This window comes from Mustela putorius, unplaced genomic scaffold, assembly GCF_011764305.1.
Source record: "Mustela putorius furo isolate JIRA1106 unplaced genomic scaffold, ASM1176430v1.1 tig00003853_pilon_pilon_pilon, whole genome shotgun sequence".
In the NCBI taxonomy this organism is placed as follows: domain Eukaryota; kingdom Metazoa; phylum Chordata; class Mammalia; order Carnivora; family Mustelidae; genus Mustela; species Mustela putorius.
Window position 1 is genome coordinate 9,098,215 of NW_025422005.1, and position 16,194 is coordinate 9,114,408.

Consider the following 16,194-nt stretch of genomic DNA (forward strand, 5'->3'; position numbering starts at 1 on the left):
TGCTCAACCAACTAAGCCGCCCAGACACTCCAGATTTTTCTTGCTTCTTCTTCTTCTTCTTCTTCTTCTTCTTTTTTTTTTTAAAGATTTTATTTATTTGACAGAAAGAGAGGTCACAAGCAGGTGGCAGTGGGGGAAGCAGGCTCCCCACTGAGCAGAGAGCCTGATGCGGGGCTTGATCCCACGACACTGAGATCATGACCTTGAGCCGAAGGCAGAGGCTTAACCCACTGAGCCACCCAGGCACCACTTTTTCTTGCTTCTTGAGGTAGCCCTATGTTGCTATATGCTTCCCTCTTAGGACCATCTTTGCTGTATCCCAAAGGTTTTGGAGTGTTGTGTTTTCATCTGTTTCCATGTACTTCTCTAATTTCTTCATTTATTTCCTGGTTGAGCCATTCATCGTTTAGCAGAACGTTGCTTAACCTCCAAGTAACTGTGGTCTTTCCAGATTTTTTTTCTTGCGGTTGACTTCCAGCTTCATCATAGTATTATGGTCAGAAAAGGGGCATGGTATGACTTCCGTCTTTTTGTGTTTACTGAGGCCTCTTTGGGGCCTAATATCTGATCTATTTTGGAGAATGTTTCAGGATCACCTGAAAAGTTGTGTATCTGATGTTTAAGGATGGGTTATTCTGAATATATCTGTTAGACCTGTCTAGTCCAGTGTGTCATTCAAAGCCAGTGTTTCCTTGCTGATTTCCTTTTCGATGATCTGTCCATTGCTGTAAGTAATGTTAATGTCCTCTACTATTACTGTATTATTTTTTTTAAGATTTTATTGATTTATTTGACAGAGAGAGAGATCACAAGTAGGCAAAGAGGTAGGCAGAGAGAGAGAGGAGGAAGCAGGCTCCCTGCTGAGCAGAGAGCCCGATGCGGGACTCGATCCCAGGACCCTGAGATCATGACCTGAGCCGAAGGCAGCGGCTTAACCCACTGAGCCACCTAGGCGCCCTACTGTATTATTTTTGATTAATGCCTTTATGTTCGTTACTAGCTGTCTTATGTATTCGGGTGCTCCCACGGTGGGGGCAGAGGATCCAGGCATGAATCTGAAGGCACACCCTTGTTGGCTTCCCAGCCTGTGGGGCTCCCTTCCAGGTCCCAATTCCAGCCAGCTGACGAACAGGACGTCTCTGAGGTCTCTGGAGAGACTGGGGTGGGGGGGAACTGTGGTTACCTAGTTGTTCTTCCAGACCTGAAACTAACCCTGGTTAGGGGCCTTGGCTCGGAACATGCTGGGGCTGGAATCCCCTCGCCCCTCCAACCCTCGTCCACCAGGTATAAAATAACAAAATCAGTGGGAGTCCCTTGCAAATCGCTGTTGAATGAGTATAATATGAACAGAATTCTATGGCTTCTGCTGTTCTGTACTTGATTTTATTTTCATCCAATGATGTAATCGTCTGCGATCTAACATGGCCCAGCAGACTTCTTACTTTTCATTAGATAGATGTTCCTTCCCCTTCCTCTCAATCTCAGAAAGTCAAGACCAAGCTCTAGAGGGTCTCTTGCATTAAGCAAAGAGGATCATTTGCACCAAGCTCTGGAGAGTCTCTTGCACTAAGCAAAGAAGGTCATTTGCACCAAGCTCTGGAGGGTCTCTTGCACTAAGCAAATCCTGCTGATTTCACCTCCAGGGCATGCGCAAAGCCGTCCCGGCAGCTGCTCAAGTGCAAGCCAGGATCCCCCATCCAGAGCTCAGAGCTTCCTGGCTGGTGTCTCTGCTTCTCTGTTTACTCCACCGTGGAACATAGTCCAGCAGCGGTGAGGGGAGGCTACCAGGAAAACATGCATCAGGTCATCTCACACCCCTACTTACAAACTTCCAGTGATCCCCTAGCCAGCCTCTGCCCTCGAGGTTATGTTCTGCCTTCCTAGCCTCTCCCTGTGCTTCCCAGTAGTTCAAGGTGAGACCATTGCGCCTTGCAGGGGACCCTCGACCACAGCTAACTGACCGTCTGGACAGAGAGACGAGGGAGGAGGTAGGTGAGCAAGGACCTGGCACTTAAGGTTTGGAAAAGATTTTGGAAGAACAAAGGCTTAGAAGACCCAGAGTGTTAGTGGGAAATAGGAGTGTCTAACAGTCTTGGCTGGGATGGTGCCTACTCACTGGGTTTTGGAAATGGGGCTGGAACAGGAGAGCAGGTGGCATCCGGATGGGTGGAAAGCTCGCCTCTGAGGCCTCTCATCAGGCCAGTGCCCAGGTCTGTGCAGGAGAGAGCACTGGGCTGTGTCCGGGTCAGCTCTCAAGGAACTTCCTGGGAATGTGGGCTCTGAGTCACCTCCCTCCCTCCAGAATGGCTCTCCCACCGGCCGAGACCCAGCACGAGATCTCTGTGGAAACGCCAGCTATATGCGGACATGGACCTTGGCTTTCCACTTGGAAGATCAGGGGGCAGCCTTTACTTTTCAAAGTCCCTGTGACTTTTGCTGACTTGATTGTCTGGTAGTGCCTCTTCCAAGCACAGGCCATTGTAAGGAGAAAAAAAAAAAAACTGCACAGGTGACCAGTCCAGGTGCCTGGCCCTGTGGGTCTGGGGTGTGGGGGGACCAGGGCATGGAACCCAGCTCCTCGGGTCCCACCACCACGAGGCTCTAGAGAGACCTACCCCTGCCCCCCAGGCCCCACGTCATCTGCCTGCTTGCCTCGCACTCTGTATTTCCCCCACACTCCATTTAGACAAGGCACTGTAAGGCACTGTGTGTTCCTGACCTCACGATTCATATGACAATTATTCTGAGAAATTATGCCCAAAACAAGACAGAAAAGAGAAGTAAAAGGGATAGCATTTTACAATGGAAGAGATGAAAGCAAGTATTTGCACTTAGGAGCCATTTAGCTGTCTAAACTAAGCCAAGTGAGAAGTGGCAGCGAGAGGGTGACCTGGTGTGGGGACGGACCCCTCCCTGTCAGGTCGCACTGACTGTGCTTGGAGGGCGTGGCCAGGACTAACCAACAATACAAGGAGAAAAAAATCATCACGAAACTCCATCACGAAACCACTGCTTTCCTTTTGGGTAAACTTTGTCCCTAGATCAGCCGTTCCCAAAGTTTGAGTCTCAAGACTCTTTTAGATCCTTAAAATATATCAAAGATCCCAAAGAGCTTTTGTTTAGGGGGATTATGTCTATTAATATGGACCGTATTAATCAAAATGGAAAAATGTTAAGAACGTGTTTATTGATGCCATTACATACACGGTACCCAACCTATCACCCATGAAATATAAATGCCACATTTTTATCGAAAGCAGTCATGTCTTCCAAAACTCAGAAAAAAAAAATTTACTGTGAAGCATGGCATTTTAAAAAAATGGCAGCTGTATTGGGATATAATTTACACACCACACAATTCACCCATTTAAAGGATAGAAGTCCATCGCTATGGTGTCCACACGTGTCTACCTCTGAGTCTCTCTGCAGCGGCTTGATTGGTCTGTGCTCAGACCAGTGTGCTCCCCTACAGCTTGACTCTCCACACATCCTTCCTGGTGAGCTTGAAAGCATTAATCAGACCATGGAAACCTTTCCACGGAGCCTCTCTTTGTTCCCAGTCCCACGTGGTCTGCCGATGCCCCCGCCCGGACTCAGCGTCTTTGTTTCTCTTTTCCAGTTGGCCACCACCTTGACAACATCTGCAGTCTGCCTAGTGACTCAGCATGATCCCTTCTACCGACAAACACTCTTTGCTTGACCAACACTTAGCCAGGCTCCAGAACCTTCTCCTTGGCTCATCTGTGCACTTCCTTGTAAAATTCAGTCTTAGCAAGACTCCTGCTACGTTGGTTCAGCAAGAATCCCCCACCCTACCTGATACCTGATCACCCCCCACCCCGGGGCTGCCTCCAGCAGGAATCCTGTTAGCTTGGTCCCCACGTCCCATGCCCTGCCTCCCCCACTCCTTGGCTGTTAATCTCCCTTTGTCCCTGTTGTATTAGGAGTAGAGTCCTGTTCGGTCTTACTGCAACAGTCCTGAATAAAATCTGCCTTCCCTCTAACCCTTGTCCGTCTCTGGTTTTCTTGGACACAATTCCCACAGCTTGTTCTGTGAGAGAAAGCACAGGAACAGAGCTTTCCCATAACCCAAGTGAGACACCACCCCCTCCTTTGTAGTTTTCTATCTCAGCCTCTGTGTTCTTTTCAGAGAACCAGTTACAACCTGCCAATTTACAACAGTGGTCTTGTGACAGCCTGTGAGCAGGACACTGTCCGTCTCACTGGGCACTGTGTCACCATGGGAGAAGTCACCCAGGGACAAGTGTTTGTTGAGTGATTCAAGGAGAATTAGAAAGAGAATTAGCCAGGAGGAGGTTGGGGTCTGCAGTCCCCAGGTGAGGAAGATGGAGGATACCAGTGACTCTCTGTGGGAAGCTGCGTCCATTGGAGGGGACCCTGTGTGGGTACATAGACCTGCCTAGAAGCAATCATGCCTCCAGGATGCAGTGGGTCCCAGGGCAGAGACAAGCAAAAAGTCCCCATCTTCCTGGACAGCCAGTGCCACTGAGGAATCCAACAGAAAGACCTCGGAGAATAGGAGACCAATGGGCAAAAGCCATCATTTGGAGATGATATCAAATGTTGAACTTGAGACCATGAGGGCTGGCACTCCTCTCCCTCCTCACAGGACCTTGGCTGAGCCTGGCCTGACGCCTGGATGCAGGAATCCCAGGAGAGCAAGGGAGGCAGGAAACCTGCCCAGGGGAAGGAAAGGAGCCATAGGGACCTTTCTCCTTGCCAAGTGCCTTGGGCCTGGGTTTGGGGATATCATACCCTCTTGGGGTCTAGGGTGCCTTGAAGGCTACCACAGTGATCCTCCAGGTGCGTCCTCTGGGGAAGACAGACACAGGATGGGAGAGGACCCAGGGCCCGCCCCTGTACCCCCGAGTAGGTGGAGAGAAAGAGGTTTCCCACAGCTCAGATCCCCTGCGGTGGGTCCTGGCCTCACCCCACCCCTCTGGGATCCCCACAGAGCTCCCTTCCCGGCCCAAGAACAAACTCCTCTTGGACTGGTCCATCCCCAACTCATGATCCATGATCTGCGGGGTCCTGTGAGTTTCCACCCCAAAGGACACAGAAACCAGGTTTGGTCGGAGAAAGCACGCTAACACCGGTAGGAATGCTTCCCTCCTGCTCTTCTAAGGACTTGCTGATCTGCGCCCTTTCTCTTAATAGAGTCAATGTGCAGGGAGGAGGGGTGTGGTGCGGTGTTTGGATAAAAGCCATGTAAACGCAGACCTGCTCCCTCCATTTTCCTGAAGAGTGACCTTGGACCAGTCAAGGGCGCCTCTCTCTCCCGGGCCACTGTTGGTCTCCAGCTCACATTCCCATCTCCCAGAGATGCGTAACTGTGGAAAGTATGTGAAGAAAGGGATGAAGATGTCCAGGAGAAGGGACGTGGCAAGAAACTTCACATGAACCGAACTCTTGGGGGATATTTCATGACATTGGAAGCAGGAAAGAAGGTGGGGGGAGGGGTGGCGCTGAGCCAAAGTCAGGAGTGTAACAATCACCAAAGCTTGGAGAAGATGTTTGCTCCCTGTCCCCAGTGAAGCCGTGAGGAGGGAATCACTGGTCAGACTACTCTTGATACATTTTTTTTACAAGGAAATAAAGCTCTCTAATGCTCAATGTTTTAAATGACACTGTACTAAATAAATATTAATTTTACTGGGTTTTTTTTTTTTTTCATTTTTTTTACATTTACATTTTTTACATTTACAACCACAATAGGAGAGGTCTTAAAAATTTTTGAAGGTCAAGGGATGATCATAATTTGCCCCATTGCTTATTAGGATCGCTTTGTACTTTCAGCGCGCACTCATTTTTACCATCTTGTGCTGCTGCGACTGGGGTGCACCTGCATTTAATTTACTGTTCAGTTGATGAGTGTTTTGTCTGCCTCGATGGAAAGTAAGGTCTGCACAGAGGAGATAACGTTGAGAGCTGGACCGGGTCGTGTTTGTTGGCTGTTTCCCTGTCACCCAGAATAGCAGTTGGCGTGCCCTTGACATCCAGGAAAAACTTTTTTTTCATTGAGGAACAATTGACCAATACGATTGTATATACTTAAAATGCACAATGTGGAGGCGCCTGGGTGGCTTAGTGGGTTAAAGCCTCTGCCTTCAGCTCAGGTCATGATCCCGGGGTCCTGGGATCAAGCCCTGCATCCGGCTCTCTGCTCCGCAGGGAACCTGCTTCCCTTCCTCTCTGCCTGCCACTCTGCCTACTTGTGATCTCTGACTGTCAAATAAATAAAATCTTTTTTAAAAAAATGCACAATGTGATGATTGATACAGGAAATATGTGCAGCGATGACCAAGATCTAGTCGTGAACACATCCGTTCCCTCACCCAGTTAACTCTGCGTGTGTAAGAAATGCTGAAGACCTACTCCCAGTGGGGCGCCTGGGGGGCTCAGTCGGTTAAGTGTCTGCCTTCAACTCAGGTCATGATCCCAGGGTCCTGAGATTGAGGCTCACATCGTGCTCCCTGCTCAGCAGGGAGCCTGCTTCTCCCTCTCTCTCTGCCTGCCGCTCCCCCCCGCTTGTGCCCTCTCTGTCTCCGTCAAATAAATAAATAAAATCTAAAAGAAAAAAGAAGACCTACTCCCGGGAACTTTCAAATATACAACCCTGTCTTCGTAACTGTGATCGCCATGCTGCACATTAGCTCCTCGAAGAGATGTGAGCACCCCATACTCACGGCAGCTTTAATCGCAAAAGCCAAGATTTGGAAACAACCTAATGTCCTCTGATGGATGAATGGATAAAGGAAACAAAAAAAAAAAAAAAAAAAAAAAGGAGAGGGAGATATGTCCACAATGGAATATCATGCAGTCATCACCAAGAAGGAAGTCCTGCCGTTTGGGACAGTAGGATGAACTTGGAGGGCATTGTACTTCGTGAACTACAGCCAGACAGAAAAAGACAGATACTATATGGTATCACATATATGGGCAATAAAAAAAAAAAAAAAAAGCCAATTTTGCAGAAACAGAATAGAATGGTGGTTGCCAAGAGTAGAGAGGAAGGGGAAATGGATGATGTAGCTCAAAGGGTACACATTCTCAGTTAGAAGAAGGAGTAGATATTTTTAACGAATTAAGGAGAGTGGAGTGAGGGGGTGGTATAGGGTATTGGGTCCTGGAGGGGGGCATCCCGTCTGCCCAGACTTTGCAGCGCGTGTGTCCACAGAACCCCCTGCCCCCAGGGTCCTGCAGTTCTCAGCCCGAGACACTGGAGGATCTTCCCCAGCCCAGGGTCGTCTAGTGCCTCCCAACCACTGAGGCTCCCTGGGCTCCAACTTGGTTCTCTCTCACCCCAGCCCGCTGGGCCTTGGTTTTACTAGCCTCTGCCATGGCCTTCCTTCGGCTGGCAGAAAATGTGAGGTCACTTGGCTGACACGGACATGGTGCCAGACCCCATGGTGTCTCATTTTCTCCTGGAAAGCCAAACTGTCCAAGTCCCAAGAGACCATAATGAGCAGGGAGACCCAACAGTCCATTTTGGGCCAGATGTCAAGGCCAGGCTCCCCCACAACCAACCCCTCAGCTTTGCATCCAGAATAAACGCTTGCCTTTCTCTCTCTCCGACTCTCCCCTGGCCTGATTCTGTGCCGTTGGAGCGCAGGCTGCCTTAGGGACCTCACTAGTGGATACAAACAAAGCCAGGCCTTTGGGAACTCTCAGCCCCCAAATCCAGGCCTATAGTCCTGCAGTGGTTTCAACCCTGAAGGGACGCAGTTCTCTGAGACCAGAGGACATGTTCTCCTGCTCAGCAGACCCTGCCCTCCTCTCTCTCATTCTGGGCTCTGCACCAGCTCCTCCAACCTTTTCCTTCTCTTGTTTCTCTTCCTTCCCTCAGTTCCTCTGGCCCGGCCCCACCAGGAGGGAGCCCGCGGACATCCTCCCCACCTACAAGCTCGCTCCTCGGGCTTGGCTGTCTGCACGCAGGGTGATTTGCCATCAAATCTTAATGGTGAGGAAGAAAGAGAACAGCCCCTGGTTTAGGGTAACTTTATTTTATTTGACAAATCACAAGCAGGCAGAGAGGCAGGCAGAGAGAGAGGAGGAAGCAGACTCTCCGCTGAGCAGAGAGCCTGATGCAGGGCTTGATCCCAGGACCCTGAGATCATGACCTGAGTTGAAGGCAGAGGCTTTAACCCACTGAGCCACCCAGGCGCCCCTGGTTTAGGGTCACTTATTAGTGGAACTGAGAGGGCACGTAGGGTCAAAGAGATTTGGGCTTCCAAAAAGGCACAGGAGGCAAGACGCTTCAGGGTAAGAACAGATCTGCTTTGGGGAGAGAAAGAACATTCACTGGATCACAGGAGAACTTAGTCAGCTGGAGGGCTGGGCCACGAGGACCACAGAGGGAACAGCCGCGGCATCGGGCCTAGGTCCCAGAGCCTTCCGTCAGCCTGGCACCTCTAGGAAGACCAGAACAGTCAGGGTCCTCCCGTGTAACCCCAAAGGGGCCACTTTCCAGCGTTTTCTGGGCACTCCTTCCCTCTGCACTGCTTCGGATCTGTGCCCTGCGGCTGGTCACATGTTCCAAGATAGCCCGGTAGGACTTGAGAATTTCCTGATTTCTGCTGATGCCATTGGAAGGGCCCCCATTCTCCACATTTAAAAAAAAAAAAATCTTATTTATTTATTTGAGAGAGAGAGAGAGAGAGAGAGAGAATGGACAGTAGGGACGGGGAGAGGGAGAGAGAGAAACAAACTTCCCGAGGAGCCGAAGTCCAGATTGGAGCTCAATCCCTGGACCTGGAGATCATGACCTGAGCTGAAAGTGGCCGCTTCACTGACTGAGCCACCCAGGCGTCCTTGGTCCCATCCTAAAAACATCCCATAGGACATATTTTTTAAGGATTTTGTTTATTTATTTGACAGAGAGAGACACAGCAAGGGAGGGAACACAAGCAGGGGGAGCGGGGGAGGGGGAAGCAGGCTTCCCGCAGAGCAGGGTGCCCCACTCGGGGCTCGATCCCAGGACCCTGGATCACAACCTGAACCAAAGGCAGGTGCCCAACAACTGAGCCACCCAGGCACCCCCACCCCCATGATATTTTTGAAGAGCAAAGCCTTTGTTCTGACCTTGAACTCTTTCTTCCCTGGAACTCCTTCCAAAAATAGCAATGCTGATACAGAACGTGCAAATGTACATTTCAGTATTTTCCATCGCGGCTCCCAAATCCTGTATAATACTGTTCTGTGGCTTTTACAATTTCTCATTCAAGGGAGGGGGCGCCTGGGTGGCTTAGCCCGTGAAGCATGTGCCTTCGGCTCAGGTCATGATCTCAGGGTCCTGGGGATCGTGTCCTGAGTCAGTCTCTCTGCTCCGTGGGGAGTCTTCTTGTGTCTCATCCTCTGCCTGCCCCCTAAAATAAGTAAATTTTTTAAATAAATAAAATAAAAATGGTCAAGTGAAAGCGAATACCACACGCTTTAGCGCTGTCTCCTTCACCTTGCCCAGCCGGTTAACGGTGGGAACTGAGGCTGCCTTAGGGCCACGCGGCACTCCCATGCCTGCTGTTTTAGGGCCTTGAGTAATGGTCAAAAAATTCACCCTCCCCCCCAAAAAAGGTGGGAGTCAGCTCTCGGGCATCTCAGTACCCACTTCCCAGTGACACTGGAATCAGGCAAAGTGGTGGGCAGAGCCGTGCGGACTGGCGGCTGCACGTGCCTCCCCTCGGTGCTCGGGGAGGAGCCGAGCCATGGCTTGAAGCCCACGCAGCCCAGAGTGGACCTGGGGTAAGCTGTGGCTCTCCCACTAGGGCCAGAGAAGTGACTCTGGCCCCAAGCTGGCTGCTCTGGAGGATGGGGAAGAAGACGGGCGTGCTCAGGCATGGCCTGAGAAGGCTGCCTCAAGCCTTTGCCACAGCCGAGGGGTTCCTTCCGGATGGGATTCAGGATGAGCGCCCAGCCCCCGCCCAGACTCCTGGAACCAGTGGGAAAGCGCCTGCTGAAAGACAAGGCCTTGGCCATCGTCGCTCTGGAGTACCCTCCCTCAGCTCATGGAGGCTGCTGCTTATGGTGGCCTTGGCTGGGAGCTGCAACAGGACCCTGACGGTGACCGTGTGTGCCTGGCCCTCGGCCCGCCTCCCTCTGAGGGCCCTGATGCAGACGCCTCAGCAGGGCACCTGCCCAGCCGTGCTCAGTGGACTTGATGTCTTCCTTGCCCAGAAAGATCCCCCCCCCCAGGTGAGGCTCAGCCACATAGTCCGGTAGGGGCCTGGGTATCCTGGAAAAGGCATCTGGGGGTACAGAAAGCAGATGGACAAGGGGTGGCTGAGAAGCTTCCGATGATGCCAGTGAAGGCGCTCAGAGGCCTTGGCCATCGCTGAGCTCGCGGTGGGAGACGGCTTCTGGGGGTGCGTGGCTGCTTCTGATGCAGAAGCCCCTGAGAGAACACAGCCCCCCGCCTCCTCCTCAGGATACCTCCAGGTTCCAGAAGTAGAGCCAAGGGACGATGGAAGGGAAAAGGAGGTAGAGAAAAGTGAGGCAGGGAGGGAAGAGGGCGGGGGAGCCGCTGATGCTTCTCACAGGTGGGGAGTCCAACGATCGCCTACATTGAGACTCTGGTGTCATTGCACACGGATCTTAAAGCATCTCGGCCAAGCTCCCCTTTTCCCCACGGCAGATGGAAACTGTAGGGGCTGGATTTACAGAATACTGGCCGGACTTCTGGAGTGTGTGGTCTGGAGCCAGGGCCCATGGGTGTCCACCGATGGGACCAGTGACTGAGGATGGATAAGGACAAGGCAGCCCTTGGTTCCATCGGTGGTGTTCAGAGACCTCTGCCTCGGGGACAGGACCCAGGATGAATGTCTCACCTACGTCTTTAGGTGGGGTGGCACAGAGAAGTTCCCTCCACCTGTGCTGGAAGATGCTAAAGACTTTTACAGTGTCCATCCAAAAGATTGAGAAGGTCCTGAACATGGGGCAGGTGGACAGCATCCTGAAGTTGGACGAGAACTGCACTTGGAGGTCGTCCGTCCTGGGGATGTTTCTACCTTACCTGGGCCAGGCGAGTAATGTGCAGAGACTCCGGCCCTCTCATGTCCACGTGACCCCCTCCAAGGAGGAGAAGCAGCAAGTCACCCGATTCATTTCTCCGTTCCCCTGGCCGCGCCGTTTACAGAAGCTCTCTATGGAATGTCCCTCCTTCCTCGAGGGCCGCCTGGACCAGATGCTCAGGTGAGAGGCGTCCCCCCACTCCCCGGATGGTGTCACAGTGAATGGGAGACTGGGATGTCAGGCGCACTGTCTCATGTGCTGCTGTCTCCCGAGTGTGCTGTCACACAACCACCCACGTCAAGGTTCGGGGCTATGGAAAGAGACACCTTGCCAGGAGGCGACACACTGGGGGGTCAGATAGAGTGAGGCTGGGTTTGTGAATTCTTCCTTAGGAAGAGATGTCCAAGTTAAAATGACTTAGGGAAATAAGAAAGGGGAGAGGGAATCCACAGCAGATCTGAGCTTCTCCAAAGAGAAGCTCTACCCTCAGCAGCTCCATGAACATGCACGAGTCTGTCTCGATCCCCCGTCTGTAAAAAGTTTTGTGCTCCAGGTCCGGGAATGCATATGGGGAGTGCATGATTCTGGAGGTAAGGGAGTGGGAGCAGAAAGAGTCATGAGCAATGGTAGAAAGTGTGCTGCTGTTACGGGGCTCTAAGTGGGCCCCTGCACACTGGCACTCCCCGCTGGTGCTGGGGGATCTTGACCAGGTTTGTTCTCTCCTACTAGCCTTTGTCACCCACCAGAGATGCAGGTGCCGAAGGCCTGAGCAATGGCCCAAAGGAAGCCTGGACTGACAGCATTTCTTGTCTTATGTCCCAATATTAAGATTCAGTGATGCCTACCCTTGATCGAGACTCTGTGTCAGACTGATCCTATTCTAGAGCATTCTGTTAACCTTCATTCATTTCCAAAAGTTGGAGTATGTTGTACTCTGCCTGACAGGTGAAGAAAAGGAGCTTTAAAGATTTTGTGAACCTGACCCAGTGCCACAAGGACAGGTGGAAGACCCCAGTCTAAAATGAGTCTGGGATCCTGGGTACAGACCTTCATCAGATGGTCATTGCTATATTGGACTTGGGCAAGTCATTTGCCTCCCCTTTAAGGCCACCTGCACCCCCAGTCCCTCAGGCCTAACTGCTTGGTTTCCCCCAAGTGCCTGAAGACCCCTTTGGATCTTCATAATGAAGATCTCTTCATAACGAACCGTCAGCTCACAGAATCGGACTTGGCCCGCCTCTCCCAGTGCCCGAACATCAGCCAGCGGAAGGACCTGGATCTCAGTGACATCAGCCTGATCTGTTTCAGCCTTGAGTCCCTCTAGGTTCTGCTAGAGAAGGTGGCAGCCCCCCTCCAGGACCTGGACTTAGATCTGTGTGGACTCACAAAAGCCCACCTTGAGGCCATCCTGCCCACCCTGAGCCGTTGTCACCAGCTCTGGACCTTCAGTGTCTGTGGGAACCTCCTCTCCATGGCCATCATGGGGAGGCTGTGGGGTCACACCGCCCGGCTGTGCCATCTGCACCTGGAGCTGTCTCTCCTGTCCCTCTGGACAGTGATAGCCCTCAGGGAGCTCTCCATTTGGGGAGATCTATCCAGGTTCAGACTGAGCTGACAGAGACCCTGAGGGACGTAGCATTGGCCCAGCACCATCTGGCTTAACACCAGCCCCGTCCTCGCTATGGCGGCAAGATGCTCTATGATTCAGAGCCCATTATATGCCCCTGTTATATGCCTGCCTAGTTGGGTGCATCTCTCAACAACTGTCTTCTGGGCATCTGGAGACTGAAATCTAGGCCTTGGGAACATCGCGTGAAAGGGGAACACAGACCCACAGTTTCAGATGTCTGTTCAGTGTGAACGGGAGAGGGGAGGTGACCCAGAGGGAGAGCAGGATCACAGATAGAAGCCTTGACTCAGGGACTTGCTGGGGCCTTCAGGGACATGTGTCCTATAGTCAGAAATATGAATCTGAATTTCTGCAGGGGGATTTGAGCTTGAGACTCACATGTGTGAGTTATCCCTGTGTGGACCCTTATAAAGAAAGGGTAGGAAATAAAGAAACCCAGTGTAAGCTCTCTGGTGCTCTTCCTGATCTGTTAACTGTTTTTTTTCAAGTTACGCTTCGGGAAGCCCCAGTTACTGATGGAGAAGAGCCCTACTGAGCTGTCCATGAACAGAAACTGCTGTGGTAGGATTAGGCCCCAGGAACTCACTGTGTATTTGTGATTTCCTCCAGTTCTTTAATCTCTCTGGGGCATCTCTTAACTCCTTGTTTCAGGGGCTATTTGGTGGTTTTAATACAACAATTGGGACACACTAAGTGGCCGATGAGCCATTGGAGTGTAGGGCTCTTGGGATGCTCACTGGTGACCCAATGCCATGACCCTGGACATGAACCCTCCCCACATTCTCCAGGTGAACCCCAAGACCTCAGTTCCCGGCCTTTGTATTGAGAAAGGACCTCACTGCACAAGGCAGGCCAAACCTGGAAGGAGTTGTTCACCCTACAGATTAGTTGGAGCCTCTGGACCTCAGCAGACCATGTCTATCATGGGTGGGTAGTCGTCCTTGAATTCAACAGTAGAGACATGCAAGTTCCTTTCAGCAAAAGTATTAAAATCCTACAGGCATGGAAACTTAGTATTTCTACACCATGTTAAAAAAAAAAAAAAGAATATCCCGGGGCTAGGTCATGTCAATAAGAGACTGACTTTATTCTCATAACATTTCTCTTACCACACACACACACACACACACACACACAAGCCTCAGGAAAGAATAGAATGACATGGTTTGAAATTAGTATATTGCAATGTGTAACAAAATACCTGTAGGCAAATGAGTGAATTCCTTGCCTGGGTTAAGACAATGTCTTGGCCTAGTTTTCTTGACTAACCAATAGAATGTCTACAGACCCATTAGATACGGCTCACGTGACCATGGCAGAAATCCCACTCTCTGTCTTCTGTGAGCTGGAGGACCAGCAAAGCAGTGGGAGGTCTCAGCCCAAGACCGAAGGCCTGAAACCCGGAAAAGCAGATGGTGTAACAACTCGTCTGAGGCCAAAGACCTGAGAACCGGAGAGTCTGGAGACTTTGGAGCCACGAGCTCTGGGAGTTCATGGGCAAGCAGAGACAGAATTTGCCTTTCGTCGCCTGTGTGTTCCATTCTGATTCCCAGCGGGTTGAATGACGCCAAGAATCTCTAACCTCAGACTACTGATTTAAATGCTGATCTCTTCCAGAAACATCCTGACCGACATAACCCAGGATTAAGGTTTTACCAGCTACCTGGGCATCCATTACTCAAGGTGAACCCCAAAAATTATCACAGTGACTCAAACAAGGGCACCCAAATGAAGGATTCGGGGGCTGGTGTTGCTGGTGGGAGGTTCTTGGGCAAGAACCTCCGTTTCCCTGTAAATGGGGTTTTCCCTGCATAATGATGCATACCCAACCACCTTATCCAGTTCTCGTAGGAGCCAACGAGATGACCCCCGAGGAGGGCTTGGCGTACAGTAAGCTCAATAAATGGGGCTTTCCATTCACTCTTCAATCTTCCTTTCTGCTTTTGACTGCAGGAGAGCAGGACACAGGGCATGCCATAGGGTTCAGCTTTCATATGTGGCCACCAGGGAATCATGGTCCACGCAGGCAGCTTCAGCCGCCGCAGGCGCAGGCGCAGGGAGAGGGAAGGCTTCGGAATGACTGGATTTACCTCTAGTGATGCTCAGGTAGACGTTTCCAAGCCTCGGGACTTGTACGCCACCTGCTGGTAGATCCGGGTGATACAGGCTGGACAGTGTCGTTGACTATTTTAAGAAACCTGTCATGAACTATTTGAGTATAAATATTTGTGTTGTGATATATATAAATATCGAAGATATAAATTGCTTTTAAGGATCATAAAAGGTGATTCGATGTTTTTAAAGGACGCATCCAGGTAATTTAAAAAATATTTAATTTCGTCTGATGCCTGTAAACAAATGAGACTTTAGAACAGTTTAGAAATCAAAGAACAAGGAATTGTTTTCTCTGTTAAAAAAATGTCTAGAATCATAAAATTTTAGAGCTGGAAGGTTACAGTTAAATTTTTAGAAAGAGACTTCATCTTTCAGAGCAGTTTTATGTTCACAGTAAATTGGGTAGAGAGTCGTTTCCATCTAACTCATACCCCATCCCCACTCTGCCCCGCACAATGCGCAGCCTCCCCCCGCAGAGTGGTACACATATCTTGGTTGCTTCCAGATTTTGGCAATTATGACTAAAGCTGGCCTAAGCATCTGAGTGTCGGTTTGGGTGTGGACATAAGTTCTCACCTCATTTAGACAGATAGGTGACAAGGAGGACCATTATATGATAAGGATACGAATTAAATTCTTTTTTTTCCCCTTTGACAATTGCACCTGTTAGAGACTGCCCCATAAAGGGCAGGGACGGTGTCTCTGTCACCCTGTGGTCCCACAGCAGAGCACAGAGCCTGGCAGGTGGTTGTAAATGCTTGTAACTGCATATGGCGCATGGAAATCTTTATCATCAGTTTATAGCTAAATGTTAGTTTCCACTAACGTGCCAATTTGGGGGAAAGCCAACATTAGCAGGATACCAAAATTATAACTGAGTTGGATACGGAAGGAAGAGCAGGTGGGATTCTGTGGTTGCTACATTTGTACAGGTAAATGGTGCACGAAGGGGAGCTTCCATTGTTTTCCATCCTTTTTATGGTTTTGCCCAACTAAGACAGGCAACATTCTCAATGTCAGACTGCAGATAGAACAGACATCTCCCTGCACTATCCCTTTATCTCAGGCCCCTTTCCAGCGGGTTCAGTGTCATGCACCTTCTTCCAGACTTTTCTGTCTTTCTATATACTTATATGGGCATAGAGAAAGGTCTGGCCTCAGTTTCCCTTACAGAAATAGTGTCTTGGCATGATTTTGGTCATCTTTCTTTTTCTCATTGAAGTATAGGTCTTAAAGATTTGCTCTTCTTGTTATCTGGCATATAGGATTCCGTAAAATGAATGGTCCACAATTTAACCCTTTGCCTATTTATGTAAATTTAGGCTGTCCTCCCCTCTGTCGCCCAATTTTTAAAAAATTTTTATTTATTTATTTATTTATTTATTTATTTGCTGATACCGACCACAGAACAATAAAAATCCTTG

The 16,194-nt window shown here is 50.3% G+C and overlaps 1 protein-coding gene across 1 annotated transcript; it reads left to right on the forward strand.

The window, feature by feature from the left end:
• Nucleotides 1–9,919: 9,919 nt before the first annotated feature.
• On the forward strand, nucleotides 9,920–12,640 carry LOC101686506 (PRAME family member 27). The gene is given in 4 exon segments (XM_045064933.1): nucleotides 9,920–10,019; nucleotides 10,022–10,209; nucleotides 10,928–11,205; nucleotides 12,157–12,640. Coding segments are annotated over 4 exon segments (1,050 nt in total).
• The last annotated feature ends 3,554 nt before the right edge of the window (nucleotides 12,641–16,194 follow it).